This window comes from Heptranchias perlo, chromosome 8 (genome assembly GCF_035084215.1).
Source record: "Heptranchias perlo isolate sHepPer1 chromosome 8, sHepPer1.hap1, whole genome shotgun sequence".
NCBI lineage: Eukaryota > Metazoa > Chordata > Chondrichthyes > Hexanchiformes > Hexanchidae > Heptranchias > Heptranchias perlo.
In genome coordinates, this window is record NC_090332.1 from 10201948 (window position 1) to 10220352 (window position 18405).

Consider the following 18405-nt stretch of genomic DNA (forward strand, 5'->3'; position numbering starts at 1 on the left):
TGCGTTTTCATTACAGGTGTTCTTATCCCTTGTTAAAATACAGATGAGATAAATTCTGCCCACTTTTGTGTTTATTTGTAATTTTAATCTGCTTACTTTGGTTTGCTAAAACAAATCTCCATAGAAAGCTGAAATTTATTTGAGATAAAAGGTAAACGACTTAAACCTAATTGACCACTAATATATTCCCCTAACCCTGTCGTTCTGTGGCACAGAGCACATTGGTTATACCAAACTGCTGCCAGTCACCAACTTCACCAAATTATTTTAAGAAGCAGCAGTAACATTAAATAGCATTTATCTGTCTCGACATTAAATTCTCATTCTTGTTTTCAAATCCCCCCATGGCCTCGTCCCTCCCTATCCCTGTAACCTCCTCCAGCCCTATAACCCTCAAAGATCTCTGCACTCATCCAATTCTCTGCGGATTGTAGGGCTGGAGGAGGTTACAGAGATAGGGAGGGATTTGAACACAAGGATGTTCATTTTAAATTCGAGGCATTGTTGGACTGGGAGTCATTGTAGGCCAGCAAGCATAGGGGTGATGGATGAACAGGACTGGGTGCGAGTTAGGATACGGGCAGCAGAGTTTTGGATGAGCTGAAGTGTACGGAAGGTGGGAGGATGGCTAGGAGAGCATTGGAATGGTAGAGTCTGGGGGGTAACAAAAGCAAAGGTGACTTTGCTTTAAACATTACATGATTACGTCATCTTTGGTGATGTATATTTTGTGCTTTCTTGTATCCATAATTTAACAACCAGAAGTGTTTCGTATATTTGTATAGGTTTGAATCTGTAACCACCTCCAGCTCTACGACCCCCGAGATCTCTGTGCTCCTCCTATCCTTGCTTCTTGCGCGTCCCTGTTTTTAATCACTCCACCATCGGTGGCCGTGCCTTCAGCTGCCTAGGCCCTAACCTCTGGAATTCCCTCCCTAAACCCCTCTGCCTCTCTACCTCTCTACTTCCCTCTCCTTTTAAGACGCTCCTTAAAATCTACCTCTCCTGTCCTATTATCTCCTTATGTGGCTCGGTGTCAAATTTTGTTTGATAACACCCCTGTGAAGCGCCTTGGGAAGTTTTACTACATTAAAGGCGCTATATAAATTCAAGTTGTTGTTGTTTATTAACATGCAATAGAAAAGTGACTTGAAATTCAAAAATTAATTTACACTCATTTCAAAACTTGTGGACATTTTGTAACCATGGTGCACATTAAAGAATATGAATTCGGGCTCACCCTTGAGAAACAGACGGGCCAATGGCATAGTGAAGTATATAATCAAATTTGTAAAGAGTAGGAACGAAGATGCAATAATTCGAGCAGTTGTGGTTAGGAATTGTCAAGTTTGGGTTTTAAAAGTTTATTGAAGGAAACAAAATCTTGGGCAGGTGAATAGTTGTACAGAAATCTCTTTATAAAACTGTATTTTAAAAAGACTGCGAGTACCCTGAGAGTATTGTATCAGTGGCTACTAAAAGGTAGATAGTGTAGTCACTGCAGTAAATAGCTTATAGGTGCTTGCAATAGAAAACTTCTTCCTTGGACTTCCTTTTTGTTAGAATTACAGGTTCACTGACAAAGCTGTCAGGGCACTTGACCTAAAAGATTGATGTCTTTTGGGAGTACAGTATTAGGGAAAGCACTTCCTGGGTGTCTCAAAAGGAAAGTTGGAAGCCACAGCTAGTCGCACAGTGGCAGAAGCAGACAGAAGAGAGCTTAAAGGAAAAGGCTTTCATTGGGGAAAAAATATAAAATTTATTAACTTTTGAAAAAGTTTTAAATTTAAAAAGAAATCTCTTTAATATATCTGTATTTTAAAAAGGACTGCGAGTACCCTGAGAGTAAGCTTGAAGTCACACGAGCCCAGGTTTGAATCCCAGCCTTGTCTGATGTTTTGTCGCGCCCATGGATGCTTCAATTGTCATTGGCTGTGCCAAAATTAAAAACATAAAATACTTGCATTAATAAAACTCCTTTTCACATCAAAACATCTCCAAGCGTTTTAATGATGAATTACTGAGAGATAAAGTGCCTTGCAGACACCATCTCCTATCCAGTATTGAAGTGGATTTGTAGCAGCTGCGCAATAGTCCATGACCCACACCAACCTGCCCATCAGGTTGTAAGGGAGTAATGTGGAGGGTAACATCACACAGACATACACTATCATTGTCATGAGGTGAAACCAAGTACCAAGAATAAGTGAATTGGACTGACGTTCTTAATATCTCTTTCCTTTTCACTTTAAATCTCTTATATGTACCATCTTTAGAAAATGAAAGTAACAAAGCTAGTCATCTTACCAGTTAAATAACATTTTAAAAAGAGTAGGTATGGTATGCTTGACTGGAGGTCCTAGTGGATTTAGGGCTGTGTGCCACTCCCATTACACTCTGTAGATTCTAATTATATCCATATCTTTGATCCTTTGATGAGGTTGTACAAATCTTTGAAAAACTGGATTAATTGGCTTCAGTATTTGAGTCCAGGGAGGGTAAAAATCAGCCAGTGTTCCTGGTTTTTCTGATGGAAAGTGTTTAAGTAAACATCAGACTAGAAGAGGATTGGGTTTAGCTGTGATGCACTGCATGGACTATTAGCCTACCTAGAATAGTAAGGAGATGAATGGTCTCCTGGGCAAAATACCAGAAGGCTACTGATACCTACAGAACTGTACCACAGAGTAAGCATCATCTGGAGAAGATGGGAGAAATTGGGGAGGGTGGTAAAGGGAGTTAATGAATAAAGTAACACTGATTACCATTCACTGGCAAATTGTCATGTGGAGAGAGCAAGCTGTCACAAACAGGAAACTTCATGTATAAGATTGTTACAAAAACTCCAGTGAAAACAGGTTGTAAAGCCAATTGAAGATATCAGAAATAAATCTAGGGTGGGTGGGGGGAATGGAAGTACTTTGAAAAAAATTGGGGAGAAAGTAGCTAACTCACATTGGTTCCATGAAGGAATGTGTTCATCAAATGGCAAAATTTTTGTACGCTAATCTGAGTGGAAATTGACATCATACAAATTGTAAAACAAGCAGCATGGAAGAGGTTCAATATGAAAGCAAAAACGTGAAGATAGCCTGCATGCACTCTAAAGACACTTTCGTCTTAATTTTGAGGTGCCAAGAGAATAACGTTTGACTGGATAAAAGCAAAATACTGCCGATGCTGAAAATCTGAAGTAAAACCAGAAAATGCTGGAAATACTTAGCAGGTCAGGCAGCACCTGTGGAGAGAGAAACAGAGTTAACATTTCAGGTCAATGACCTTTCGTTAGAATGCTTCAGTGGAGACCTGTACACAGCAAAGCCCCCCCCCCCCCCCCGCCACTGCCATTCCCCTTTTTCCCTTACCAGCATTTTGGGGCCCGTTCAAAGAACAGTAGAAGAGTCGTGAGTTTAATCTGCTTGCACACCTGCTTTTAGCACTTGTAGGGAGGGAGAGTCAGGCTCCAGACATCAGTGGGAGCATAGCATTCGCTTTCTTTTATATTATCAAGTGCCGGGAGTATTGGGCTTCTACTGGTGATTTACAAAATAAAAGCACCTTGAAAGTTGCAGTCGATGCTTGTCCTATCCGATGGTACACCATAAAAAGTGATTCCTTTAAAGTGTAACCAGATTAAAATACTGAAAACATGCATCAAAAGACACGTAATGTGAACATTAACCTTAACCTATATTTAGATTTGAACCAGTTGCACTCCAGATTGCATTAAAACTATACTTCAGTCCATATTTGTTTACAAAATAAAATACCACATATGTAGTAATCTTTGAATAAAATGTATGTAAACTTGTCAATAATAACTTAAGCAAAATTACAAAGTGGAAGTACAATCTTCAAAGCTAGCTTCACAATAAGCAGAGCCTCTGATAAATCACAGTTCATTGGTGGAAATGTTGCAAGCAAGCCAATTCTTAACTGCTTAATCATTTCTTATAAACCAAACTAAATTTAGACTTGTTATTACCATCTCTTTGACTAGTCGAGTTTAAGTGTTGATTGCAGTGTTTTTGTTTTACTATGGATTTGGTTGGACATTAAAAATGAAACAAAACATTAAACTGCATTTAAAGCCCTTTTTCTGCACCATTAAAGCATAGCATCTAACTGACCTGTGAAATATTATGCTGAACAATGCAAGTAATGATAAAATATGATGCAACTATGTGTACTTTTGCTTTGTAAATCTTAACCCCTGTTACCTGCCAACAGGTTATTCAAAAGTTAACATTAAGTGCCAAGTTTGTGTTGATGATAAAATGCTGGTCAGTGAACAATCAAAACTCGGTGATGTTATATCTTTGTCCAGATGTTCATCAACTTCCCAGCATCTCGCCATTCTCCATCTCTACCAAGTGTGGCGATGAAGGCAGTCACTGCATTTACCAATGTCAGGCAAGGTGATCTAAGTGACATTGTAAAACCTGTCAGCTACCCAGTTAAATTCTGTAGAGCTCTGTTTCCAGAAATAATGCCTATCCTGGTGAAACTCTTCCACCAACCATCCTCCTAGACACTTTCACGGCAGCCACAATCACATTATTACATAAAATAGGTTCATCCTATATATCCATATTCCTGCTCAAAACAAGACTACAACATCAACGGCAACTTGCATTTATATAGTGCCTTTATTGTAGAAAACACCCCAAGGTACTTCAGAGGTGTAATCAGACAAAAAATGGATTCTGAGTCAAGGGAGGAGATATTAGGAGGAGTGACCATAAGCTTGGACAAAGAAGTGGGTTCTAAGAGTCTTAAAGGAGGAGAGGGAGGTGGAGTGGTGTAGGGAGAAAATCCCCAGCACTTATATCCCCATGCATTTATATAGCGTCTTTCACAACCTCAAGATGCACCAAAACGCTTTACAGCCAATGAAGTACTTTTGAAATATAGTCGCTGTTGTAATGTAGGAAATGCAGCAGCTAATTTGCGCATAGCAAGGTCCCACAAACAGCAATGAGATAAAGACCAGATAATCTGTTTGTGACATTGGCTGAGGTATAAATATTGGCCAGGACACCGGGGAGAACTCCCCTGCTCTCCTTTGAAATAGTGCTATGTGATCTTTTACGTCCACCTGAGAGGGCAGATTCGATTTAAGGTCTCATCCGAAAGACAGTACCTCCAACAGTGCTGTACTCCCTCAGTACTGCACTGAAGTTATGCTTCCTAATGCCCCACATAGGACAATGACCAAATCTGCTGACATCCCTCTCTTTGCAGGCAGGACTGTATCTCTGACTCATCTAAACCTGATGGATGCCACCAAAATACCCTGAATTGTGTGTGATTCCCTGTGTTCACCTAACTATCTCAACAGATGCATTGAATGCATATTTTCCTGCAAATACAAGGTTAAACTGTAAAGTGACTTCACAAAACATATGTGTATATTCTTTAATTCTATAATAAAATTAAAAAGAAATTTGTGGATTTTATAGTATGGCAAAATGAGTTTGTTTTTCAGAAGTAGTCTGCAGTGATTGCGCACTAATGTTGAGTGTGCAGTCAAGCTTATAAATGGAGCATGGTGTTGGTTGTTAGAGCACTGTGCAGTTCAGTATTCCCATGCTGGTAATGTGATTTTCCCCAGGTAGACGTACCAATAACAAAGGGATATTGTGATGCAGTTTGATGTTTGCTACAATGGAAACCATTCTATAAATGTACAGCAAATGCACTTCAACTCTTCCTGTGACAACCTGTATCTAATAAAACACTCAGGACAGCTGGGTTTCTTGCAAGTGGCAGGCAAACCCACATCACTGTACCTCATGTTCCAATAGCATTAGCAAAATAAATGGGTTCCTCCTAGGTCTTTGTACAAACTGAATTAAAAGTTATGATCTTAATTCTTAAACATGTAATACTTTGGTCATGTTGCCAAACTTGGATGCACGGATTTTGAAAGAAAGAACTTATCTGGCACCTTTCACGTCCACAAGTGCTTCACAATGAATTACTTTTGAAGAGTAGTCGCTGTCATTTCTTTGGCAACTTAGCAGCGAATTTGTGCACAGCAATGTAAATGTTGGCCAGGACGCCAGGAGAACTCCCCTACTCTTCTTCATATAGTGTAATGGGCTCTTTTGTATCCACTTGAGCAGGTGGACAGGGTCTTGGTTTGACATCTAATCTAAAACATGGCACCTCCAACAACACAGCACTCCCTCACTACTATGCTAATGTCATAGAGAATAAGAACAAGAGATTAAAATCTGATCCTGTGTTTGATGAACAGGTTAAATAGCAGTGTAATAATTATTTTCAACTTTGGTGTGGTGTGCAATATCTAAGTGGGAACTATTAGTTTGGAATGCACACCATTTATTCTAGAATAGAGGTGGTTCTGGGATATACAGAAAAGTTCCTTGTTGTTTAAATTATTCTGCTCCTTTTCATACAGAATACCCATCCAGAGGGCCTTGTGTCTATACTGAAGAAAGGAAGTTCAGATAAAGGGATTTCACTGTTGCAACAGAAGCAGTCAAAGAGGAGAGTAAGATTTCAGGATCCCCAAGACACACTTGATCAGGGTAAGATGGTGGCTATCAGCATTCCTGGGTGTTTCCTGTGCACATTTAAGGCGCAAACATTAGGACTAGGTTATAAGACCTCAAACTCTGGTTAGTAGACTATAAAGTGAATTAATTGTGACAGCTGTTGAAGGTAATTGTGTTAACCACTACTTTAAAGATTATAGGAACAATATAAAAACTATATAAAGGTCAAATGCTATATGTCTTACTGAATACCAGGCTGAGCAGCAGAATTTAAGGTACCATTTTGATCTGTGCAATAATGAAGTACCTGTACAGGACTGGGAAAAAAAATTATGGGTTATTTGGTCAGCTTATCCACCACTGTCTATATGTAAATGCCCCCTTTCTCTTCCCTGCTCTCTTTCCATGTTACCAGAAAGCAAATGTCACATATCCATCTATTCTTTTAGAAATTTCTCTTGTTAAAATCAAGCATCCTTCAGAAGCCATGCACAAATCAGCTACAAAATACACAAAATGATAAGTGATTGCTTGATGTGTCCATCTTTGCACTCTGCTTCACAGTTGCTGTCATAAATCACCTGGCCTTCGTGGAAATAGTCAGTGATGTAGCATGCGATTAGATATTGATCTAGCAGGTATAGTCTGTCCTGCCAGTTGTGCAAATTAGGGCCACTTGTTTAAGGAAGGTGTGCTGTGGTTGTAAACAGATATATTTTGCTTGCTGGCAAACTTTAACCATTCTTTCTCTAACAGACTTTGTTGATCGCTCTCAGTTTTGACCAGACACCTTGTTTCTTTGGTTATCCAGCATATTTTTAAAAACTAAATTTAACAGAATCAAGGACTTGATGTGCAAACTCTGTTTTGCATGGTTAGAACATAAGAACATAAGAAATAGGAGCTGGAGTAGGCCAATCGGCCCCTCGAGCCTGCTCCGCCATTCAATAAGATCATGGCTGATCTGATCCTAACCTCAAATCTAAATTCATGTCCAATTTTCTGCCCGCTCCCCGTAACCCCTAATTCCCTTTACTTCTAGGAAACTGTCTATTTCTGTTTTAAATTTATTTCATGATTTAGCTTCCACAGCTTCCTGGGGCAGCAAATTCCACAAACCTACTACCCTCTGAGTGAAGAAGTTTCTCCTCATCTCAGTTTTGAAAGAGCAGCCTCTTATTCTAAGATTATGCCCCCTATTTTTAGTTTCACCCATCCTTGGGAACATCCTTACCGCATCCACCCGATCAAGCCCCTTCACAATCTTATATGTTTCAATAAGATCGCCTCTCATTCTTCTGAACTCCAATGAGTAGAGTCCCAATCTACTCAACCTCTCCTCATACGTCCACCCCCTCATCCCCGGGATTAACCGAGTGAACCTTCTTTGTACTGCCTGGAGAGCAAGTATGTCTTTTCTTAAGTATGGACACCAAAACTGTATGCAGTATTCCAGGTGAGGTCTCACCAATACCTTATATAACTGCAGCAATACCTCCCTGTTTTTATATTCTATCCCCCTAGCAATAAAAGCCAACATTCCATTGGCCTTCTTGATCACCTGCTGCACCTGCATACTAACTTTTTGATTTTCTTGCACTAGGACCCCCAGATCCCTTTGTACTGCAGTACTTTCCAGTTTCTCGCCATTAAGATAATAATTTGCTCTCTGATTTTTCCTGCCAAAGTGCATAACCTCACATTTTCCAATATTGTATTGCATCTGCCAAATCTCCGCCCACTCACCCAGCCTGTCTATATCCCCTTGTAGGTTTTTTATGTCCTCCTCACTCTCTACTTTCCCTCCCATCTTTGTATCATCTGCAAACTTTGATATGTTACACTCGGTCCCCTCCTCCAAATCATTAATATAGATTGTAAAGAGTTGGGGACCCAGCACCGACCCCTGCGGAACACCACTGGCTACTGGTTGCCAGTCCGAGAATGAACCATTTATCCCAACTCTCTGCTTCCTGTTAGATAACCAATCCTCCACCCATGCCAGAATATTACCCCCAATCCAGTGATTCTTTATCTTGAGCAATAATCTTTTATGTGGCACCTTGTCGAATGCCTTCTGGAAGTCTAAATACACTACGTCCACTGGTTCCCCTTTATCCACCCTGTACGTTATGTCCTCAAAGAACTCAAGCAAATTTGTCAGACATGACTTCCCCTTCGTAAAGCCATGCTGACTTTGTCCTATTAAATTATGTTTATCCAAATGTTCCGCTACTGTCTCCTTAATAATAGACTCCAAAATTTTACCCACCACAGATGTTAGGCTAACTGGTCTATAATTTCCAGCCTTCTGCCTACTACCCTTTTTAAATAAGGGTGTTACATTAGCAGTTTTCCAATCTGCCGGGACCTTTGCCGAGTCCAGAGAATTTTGGAAAATTATTACCAAAGCATCCACAATCCCTACTGCCACTTCCCTCAAGACCCTAGGATATAAGCCATCAGGTCCAGGGGATTTATCTGCCTTGAGTCCCCTTAATTTACTGAGTACCAATTCCTTAGTGATTTTAATCGTATTTAGCTCCTCCCCCCCCCCCCCCCCCCCCCCAGAGCCTCCTGTTTGTCCAGTGTTGGGATATTCTTAGTGTCCTCTAGCGTAAAGACTGAAACAAAATATTTGTTCAGCATTTTTGCCATCTCTATGTTTCCCACCATTAATTTCCCGGTCTCATCCTCTAAGGGACCTACGTTTGCCTTAGCCACCCTTTTTCTTTTTATATAACTATAGCAACTCTTGCTATCTGTTTTTATATTTTTTGCTAATTTATTTTCATAATCTATCTTCCCTTTCTTAATCAAGCCTTTAGTTACTTTTTGCTGTCTTTTGAAGACTTCCCAATCTTCTATCCTCCCACTAAGTTTGGCTACCTTATGTCCTTGTTTTTAGTCGGATACTATCCTTAATTTCTTTACTTAGCCACGGATGGCTGTCATTTTTTTAGTGCTTTATTGATATTGTAATTTTGTGTTTCCCATCTCTCTGGGTTCACTTCTGTGTTCCCAAATCTCATTTGACATTTTCGTCTGTCTCCCGGAAAGGGAAAGGTAGCAATTAAAAAGTCTCAAGTGTCCAGCGATCACTACTATACTTTGCGTGCATCTGATTGGAGAGGTGCCAGTTCTGTAAATGCCTATAACTAAGAAGCATGAGACACCTCCCCAGGATATTCTTGAAGAGCCTGGATGAACAGCCAAGTTCTATTTTTGAAACTTGGTGGCATGTGCTGGAGCAAGTGGCATGGAGTGCAGGGACGCTTGTTTGATCTCCATAGTGTGCAGGGAGATGCCAAGTGGAGGCTGGGTGTTTATCTCCCCCTCCTCCCCACTAATAGGGAGATTTATTATTAGGCTCCTCCCAGCAGTGTTGCTGAGTTCAACCCTTGCATGCTGTTAATGCATATAGCCAGTGAGCAAAGGGGAATTTTTTTTTAAAAATAAAAGCATGTACTCTTTCCCAAAAATCACAATCTAAAATAAGATGCTGTTAAGTTAATGAAAGTGGTACTAAAGTTCTGTGAGGTGTTAGTGCTTGTGCACATTTCACATAGTCATTGGAACACATGATAGCAACGCACTAGTATCTGTGGCAGGAAATGTCTTGGAAGGAGATTGATGTTACTTGAAACCAATGGAATCGGCTCCTATTGATATCTTCACACACACATGTTTTTATAAAATTGCGATATGGGAATTGCCTTAACTCCCGAGGATTGTGCCTACCCATGGCCCACAGCCATAATCCAGTTCATTTTCAAATTTTATCTGGTCCACTACGATCTTATACAATGTGTCCTGCAGAGCAGCTCATTATTCAAAAAGAAAAATGACCATAATCCGATCACTCCTGCTTTCAGCACAAAGCCACAGATATGAAAGATGAGTGTTATTAATGTAAACAACTCCCCTTCAAAAAAACAGCGCTTCCAACACTCAGCGCCCATCGCTGAAGTACACCTACCACTTCCCGCAGTACTCCTCTCCCTTTCCAGTTAGGACTGTCCTCTGGAGTAGACAATATGGTTTTTATAACCATCTGATTCATATCTTAAAAGAATCCGCTAGTGACCAAAGTGATTATAGTTCTTTAAAATTCTTTTTAAAACATTTTTAATGCACTTTTTTAAGGCGATTCTGGATTTGGAGGAACGAGGAGTTAGAGTAGGAACACACCAAGGCCTTGGGCGTGTAGAGGAGGCATCACACTGTGGGCATTTGCAGGAAGAGGAGCCAGCACATCAGGGTTGGGGTTGGGAGGTGGCAGAATTAAATCAAGAAAGAGTTCCAACCCATTTGAACCACATGGGAGGAGGAGCTGGTGTTCATTTGTCTTGTGTCTGATAAGAAGAGTGTCAGACAAATGACGTATAGTCACAGTGTGGTAAGGATTTGTGACATATGGTGAGATGTTACATGTGCATTGTATGCAGGCTTTTATTTGATTCCCTTTATAAATCTTTCCTTGCGAGTCTATAATATATAAAGTTTTCATTGAAGATGATAGAAGAATAAAATCACATTGATCATATTAGATACAGTGCAGGGCATTCAGTTATTTACCAGCATTCTTTCTTATTTATGCTGTGAAAGGCAGAGCAATGCAGTTGTATTTTCATTGTTTAACCTCTTGTGTCTACATGATCCTGACTTTTTGAATAATTAGTGGTAGCCCCAAAACTGGTGTGTTGTGAAATGTGCGATAAATCTACTACAGCACAAGTTACCTGTCAGATATGTTCCTATAAGTCTGATCCTTTTGCAGCTCATTGTGTGAATAATTTCTTCCCTCAATATCCTATTCATATATCCCAAGTGTTCTCCTAAATGGGTAGGGAATTTGCTTGCCCACTAGCATACATGGTATTGTGAACTGAGATTTTGTGACAGGGATCACAAATACACAGGCTGATTCCCCAGCAAACACAAAGCTGTCTTTAGGGATCTTCTAAACAATTCCTAGTCTCAGAACTATTGCTGTATATAGCAAGATATTTCATTAGTAATATGCATACATAGGAGTTACAACATGGAAACAGGAGCAAATAGTCCTAATTACATTTACTCACCCTGTTCCCATCTCATTTTATCCCTTTTCTTTCATCCACCTATTCCAATCTTGAATGTTGATGTAATTTCTGCTCATGAACTAATCCTGGAAGTGAATTCCACAGCCTTGCTATTCTCTGTATAAAGAAGTTTCTCTTGCTCTCTGACCTACATTTCCTGCATTCAAATCTTGTATCTGTGCTGCCCCCCCGCCCCCCATTTTACACGTCTCAACTACTGGAAACAGTCTGATTCTATGTACCTTGTCTCATCTGTACATAATTTTAAACACTTTTATCATATCGCTCCATAATCTAATGTAAAAAATTACCAATTTTCAAGTCTTAGTATTTGTTTCCTCATACCAGGCAGCATCCTGGTGAATGTGTTGTTCCCTCTCTTAAAGCCTCAATATTGTTCCTATTGTGTGGAGCCCAGTGCTACACACACTACTCTAACTGAGGTCTTATTAAGGCTTTATATAGGCTGGTCATTACTTCTTAGCTTTTATATTCTATACCTCCTGTGATAACACCTAGAATCCATTAGCTTTTTGTACGGCCTTTAATGTCCTGTGAACCTGTAACCCCCAAGTCCCTCTGTTCTTCCATAGCACCGAGCCTACTTCTGTTCAGAGTATAATTACTACTTTGTTTTTTACCAAAATGTATCGCCACACACTTAATAACTGAATTCCATCTACTTTTTAGCCTATTCCTCATCTTATCAATATCCCACTGGTCTTCTAAAGAATTAACAACAACTTGCATTTATATAGCGCCTTTACCATAGTAAAACGTCCCAAGGTGCTTCACAGGAGTGTTATTAGAAAGAATTTGACACTTAATCATTGATAGGCACAGTGAACAGAAGTGGCTGCAGATACACACCTGTTAGCTGTGAACAGAGCAAATATGGGAGTTGTGGCATATAAATTTTATCACATCTTTCATCAAAAGTTCAGGAATCATAGAATCATAGAAAATTTACGGCACAGAAGGAGGCCATTCGGCCCACCGTGTCCGCGCTGGCTGAGAAACGAGCCATCCAGCCTAATCCCACTTTCCCGCATTTGGTCCATAGCCCCGCAGGTCACGGCTCTTCAGGAGCACATCCAGGTACTTTTTAAATGAGTTGAGGGTTTCTGCCTCTACCACCCTCTCGGGCATTGAGTTCCAGACCCCCACCATCCTCTGGGTGAAAAGATTTTTCCTCATTTCCGCTCTAATCCTTCTACCAATCACTTTAAATCTATGCCCCCTGGTTATTGCCCCCTCCGCTAAGGGAAATTGGTGCTTCCTATCCGCTCTATCTAGGCCCCTCATAATTTTGTACACCTCAATCAAATCACCCCTCAGCCTCCTTTTCCAAGGAAAACAACCCCAGCCTCTCCATCAGGAATCTGAGATTAGGTGGTATCAAACTCCTTGTCAAATCAAATGTCTTTGTTACAATCTTCAACATAACATTAATATAACATTTTCAGAAAAGTTCTTTATGGTGCGTCTGCTGAGTATCCTCCTAATAATTCAAAGTATCAACGCGGGAAATCAGGGTTCAATTCCTTGCTGGGGATCCATCATGTCCAGGTCAAAATTGCTGTACAAAAGGTTTATACATATAATCCTGTTCCCAGTCTTACTCTGCATGGTTCAGTAATGATTCTATCTTATCTTGTTGATTAAGACCAAAATCCTATTGCACTAGTCAAGCTAAATATTGCTGGTACATTTGAAGTTACATACATCAGAGTCAGAAGGGTATTCTTTTAAGGCACTAAAACATCAGCCTTTGTACCCTAGCTATTACTAATCCTTTTTTATATCCAGAAAGATCTGTGGATGCTTCAAGAATTTGATGTCAGCATTTCAGAGCACCAAAGTCTGGCTCCATGGCAGTGTGGGACATAAGTTCCATTCCTCTACCCCCCACCCCCATATCCACAGCTAAATTTCAATCTTTATAAATTGTAGTGCTGTGGACAGATGATGAGTGGAGGTCAGGTACTTCCAACAGAAAAGGAAATTGAAGGAAGGTTATACATGGGATAGTCTTGTGCATCTCCTAGTAGCTGATTCAAAGTGTCATTTGGTGAAGGCCTAGGAGCTGGTCACCTTGCTGCCTTGTTGTAGTTGGTGAACAACTTCGGACGGTAGTATCATGGTGAGTGACACTGAAGTAATAGTACAGAGGCTGATGGTTTGAAATACCAAGTCAATAGATAATGTGAGCAATAAGTCTGTTTAGAAACATTTCTAAATTCAATTTGTCGTCCTTTTTTATATCAAGTGAATTATTAGACTGCTTTTGTAAATATTTCATACTCCATTGTTACTGCACTTCAATACATTGATTAGATTTTTATTTTTTCCCTTTAGATGAAGTAAATGGAGACTCCTGCCTCCTCTTGGTCCTGCTGTGCATTGTCACAGTACTTCTGAGTGTCGGAGGAACAGCACTTTATTGCACATTTGGTGATCTGGAGTCCAGTATATGCAGAGACTTCACAGCACAGATGGACTTTTACTATGCGCAGTTCCAACAAGGCATTGAGAAAGCAAAGCACTGGCTGTTTTTTTCTTAAGTAACTCTGTATCCACATAGATAGAATTGAAGTCATTGTGTAAGTCAGGGTTCAGAGGGACCACATTGAGCAGTTGATCATACTGTTCCTGCTGCAATGCATTAACTGCTGTGGAATGTAATGGTCAATAGGATGCAACACAGGAACTCCAAAGCTGGAGTTTCAGACCTCAACAAAACAAATCATAGCTTGACATCACATTGTTTCCACAGGAAGGGTAAATATACAACTCATGAATAGTGGTTTGCAGAATATGTATGAACAGCAGGTTTGCCAATCACTTTTAGAAGAAATGGGTTTTGTATATTTTGCCTTTTAGGGCAATCTGCACATAAAGGATGTAATAATTTGGATTTACAATGGGTTAAAGAACAATTCATATTAATGTGAACGGACATTTTTTACAATTGATAATTCTGTATTTGGTTTTACATGTGAGTTTTACCATCTGTTTTTTCTTTTAAAAATCATGGATTGTCATAGTCTATGCAGTTTTTCTTGGTTTCAAAACCATTTTAATTGTGTTCAGATTCCTTTGCCGCCACAGGTCTTTGTTTTTCAATGATAACTTACAACTTTTTCTACAGACCTCAAATATAGCAGTGATTATTGTTATGTTTAAAAATGTATCTGATTTGATCTCTGTCAACCTTCTTGTTCCCATTCTCCCCCCAAAAAAATGCAGATGCACAGATGAGTGAGAGTTTGTGAGCAGGTTATTATTGACTGTACAGCTAGGGTAAAGCTTTCTATTTTCATTTAATATTCAAATGTACATATTGTCAATGTTATTTTTGAGTAATCTATGTCGTCAAATTATATGTGTGACAGAGACGGTAATTCACTGAGAATGAATGATTTGTTGTTCCTTCATATGTTGCATTAACTCCTAACTCAAGCTGTCTGAGTGAGCAAGTAGGTTATGAAGGTCTTTACCAACCAGTGATACAATTTCAGTGATGGAATAAACTCATTAAGGAGGAACTGTTAAATTCAGTTTCATTTTTATTCATTTTAAATAATTTGACAAAACAGCTGTTTAAAAATCTAAGTGCTGGTGTCCTGCTTTGTTATGCAATAGAATTTCTTTAAGAAAGTGGCAGGGGATTCAGCACATTGTTGCTCTGTGACATAATGTTATGCAGTGGTAAGATCTAGGTTAACATCTGTAATTTCCCCACGTGGTAAATTCCTTACCTCAGCTATGCTGGGAATAAAGGGGTAAGGAAGTGAGGAAGAAGCTTGAAATAAAGGCTGAAGGCATCCAGAGAGAGAAACTTGGTCAAATCATCCCAGGCGTTATTCGCGCCCTTTTGAGCAGCATTGACCAACGCTTGTGATTAGGTTGTTTGCCACCTTGTAAATCAGTGGTAGGGTTATAATTACTTCCATCTGTTTATAAAATGTGCTGAACATTTGTGTGTTTGTCATGTAAAACACTGTATTTCAAGTTGGCATAATTTGAAGTTTAAACATAGAGGTTCTCTTGATTTGTGTTTGAAGGTAGAACACTTTTTTTTTCTTGCTGTTCCCTAGGCACTGCAACTGAGAGGGCTGAAAGGTGGAAGCCTAATCTACTCTTAGGCCTCCACCTTTGCTGCCAGCAGGTTTGTGGAATAATCTTGGGAGAAAAGGTATTTAATGAGGTAGTGATTTTATCACTGCTGGGCTACACGGATGCAGGAGAACGCTGTGCATACTATAAAAGAATTGACAACTTGACGTTCGATTTCTGTTGCATCTCACAGCACAATATTGCAACTGTGAAATTGAGTCATTTCACAGATGTGTATTATCAATTTTGAATTTGAGGTGTGCAATATTGATCTTGTGTTCAGAGAAATTATTATTCTAGCCCATATAATTAGTTTTGACAAAAACCTGCAAAACCTTTTGTAAAGAAAACGCCAGGTCTCTCTACACAGGTACACACGCTCAAAGTTCACCATTGGCTGTAGCAGTTCATGAGTAATTATCTCATCCCCTTAATGTCATTGCATAGCACTTTCAGCCTTGCTTCTTTAACAAATCGCTATGTTCTTATTTGTCGGCATATGCAAATATTGTGTGGGTAATTTATTCTTGTTTATAAAAATAAAGAAATGCTAGAAATGCACAGTAGGTTGGTCAGCATCTAAAAGAGAAAGATAGGTTAACATTTCAGGTGCAGAGAGACCTGCTTTGCTGTTCGGTATTATGAGTTTTGATTTCAAGCTTTCAGCTTTTATGGTTTTTCTTTGAATCTATGCATTATTTCGTTGTTTAACAAGCTGTCCCTCTATGGAAATACTAGTGATCACTGTTATCCTTCTTTGATATAACTGATCTGTGTTGAACAATGTAAAAATGCTCTGGCATGTTGGATTAAGGGACTTGCCAGTAAATTTATCCTTTAGTCTGAATGATGTAATCATTTAAGAACTTTAGTAAAAGGGCCTTAAATTTTAGCATAGCAACTTTTAACCAATAAATACCTATAAAGTTGCCAGCTTTAAACCTGAACTGTATCATGGCGCATAATTATATTAGAAGGCGCTATACAATAGCCGTGTGTTACTGGCTGGATCAGTACACGATTATAAACAATAATGATTTGGAAATTTAATTTATTTAACATAGATTGCGCTGTATGTAGAGCAAATCATTTTGGTGTTATTTTCCTTTTTTGTAAATTTAGATGATTGGCATGTTAAAATTTCAGAAATCTGTAGGATTGAACTCTGTAGTCTTAGAGGTAGTTGCACCTCTTTTGAGCTGAGTGCTTAATGTGTGAATTGTTAAATGTTTTTATTCATTTTGTATTGTGTAAGACTGATTGCATTGTTCACAAGAAATATTTTAACATGTCCACCATAATGTCATGAAGTATAGCAATTTTATTACTATATTGGTTTAAAATGTAAAACCTGTACAGAGAATTGTCACTTGAAGATGGAACTATTTGTTGTAAAGTGTATCATGTAATTTCCATCACTGGCCATGTATTTTGAAATTACAACATGTGATTTACATTGCTCTTAAAAATAGAAAATCATGACTTAAAGTTGGACTCATTTTGTTTGGTGGATTTTCCCCCTTTTAAGACACTTAATTATTTTTACGTCTGTTTATTTGAGGCATGGTTTTTAAACTGTTCGCGTTGTAAGATGTAGTCTGTTAAAACAGGTGTGGCTTTCTTGAACTGAGTGAGTCACAAGCTTCTCTAAATTAGAAATGGACTTCATTTTTCATTTTTTTTTATTTTCCCAGTTTTTCCCCTCGCCTCCTGAAGGTTCTGACTCCTGCCGAGGTACGGTTCCACGGGCACCAACTACTGTCTTCTACATTGCCCACGTAGCCATTCTTCCCCCTCAGAGCTTGGGCAAAGTGTATCAACAGGCTGTTCAACTGTGAGGGCCAATTGAAACCCAACCCCTTTCATAGTCTGCCGTCACATCCCGGTCTTCCCTATCCTTGTTAGGACACTGGCCTGACACTGACCACGTGTCACCTGGCAGGTGGTGGCCAGACAGATGCCTGAGGCCTGAAACAATGGAGACAGAGTGCTGGTTCCTTTTGGGAGCAGACGCAAAGAGCAGAAGTGGGAGAGCAGGTGGCTGGCTAAAAGCCTGAAATAGCGGTGGTAGAAGTAAGTCCAGGTACAGGAGGAGAGCCAAAAAAACAGGCTGCAGGCTCAAGAGTGGGTGGGAGTGCTAAAAGGAGAACCCCAAGGTCAATGGAAGCAGCAGTGGCCTGAGAACCATGGTTGCAGCGAGGAATAACCGGGGGCAGCTCCCAAACTGAAGGGAAGAATTAATTCAAATCTGGTGGACCTGGGAAAGGCAAGTGCCACCTAGCATCAGAAAAAACGGACCTAGGAGATTGATTTTGGAATTGCAGCAGCACCACCTAGCTTTGGGAAGACTGAAAGCTAATTATAATGAAAAGCATACATGCTTGTAAATATACATACCTTACAGTTAAAAGTAATACTCAGGTGTGACACTCAAACATAATGGGGAAAAAATGGGAAAATCATGACACAGGAAGTGCATGCAAGCATTTTAATGTATTATGGATCGCTAGCTCTATACGACTAATGGTCCAGGTTTCCTGATCACTGCCTCAGATACTGTAACCCAAGAAGTAATGGCAAAACTGTTCTTTTGGATATGTAGACTATGACTTGTCACCCATTTTTCAACTTCAAAAATTGTCTTTTGCCCATTTTAGGATATTTACTTTCTCCTCTTT

General features: G+C 39.5%; 1 protein-coding gene across 4 annotated transcripts in view; it reads left to right on the top strand.

Annotated features, from left to right (window-relative positions):
• cnsta (consortin, connexin sorting protein a) overlaps nt 1-17215 on the top strand; it is an 83506-nt gene extending 66291 nt beyond the window's left edge. For 3 of the 4 annotated variants that reach the window (XM_067988631.1, XM_067988629.1, XM_067988630.1), the window contains 2 exons: nt 6428-6557; nt 13967-17215. In XM_067988631.1, coding sequence (XP_067844732.1) covers nt 6428-6557; nt 13967-14172 — 336 coding nt within the window. In that variant the 3' untranslated portion in view covers nt 14173-17215. Of the gene's footprint in view, nt 1-5244; nt 5385-6427; nt 6558-13966 lie in introns of those variants that run through there. The other variant, XM_067988632.1, reaches the window with a different exon arrangement.
• The last annotated feature ends 1190 nt before the right edge of the window (nt 17216-18405 follow it).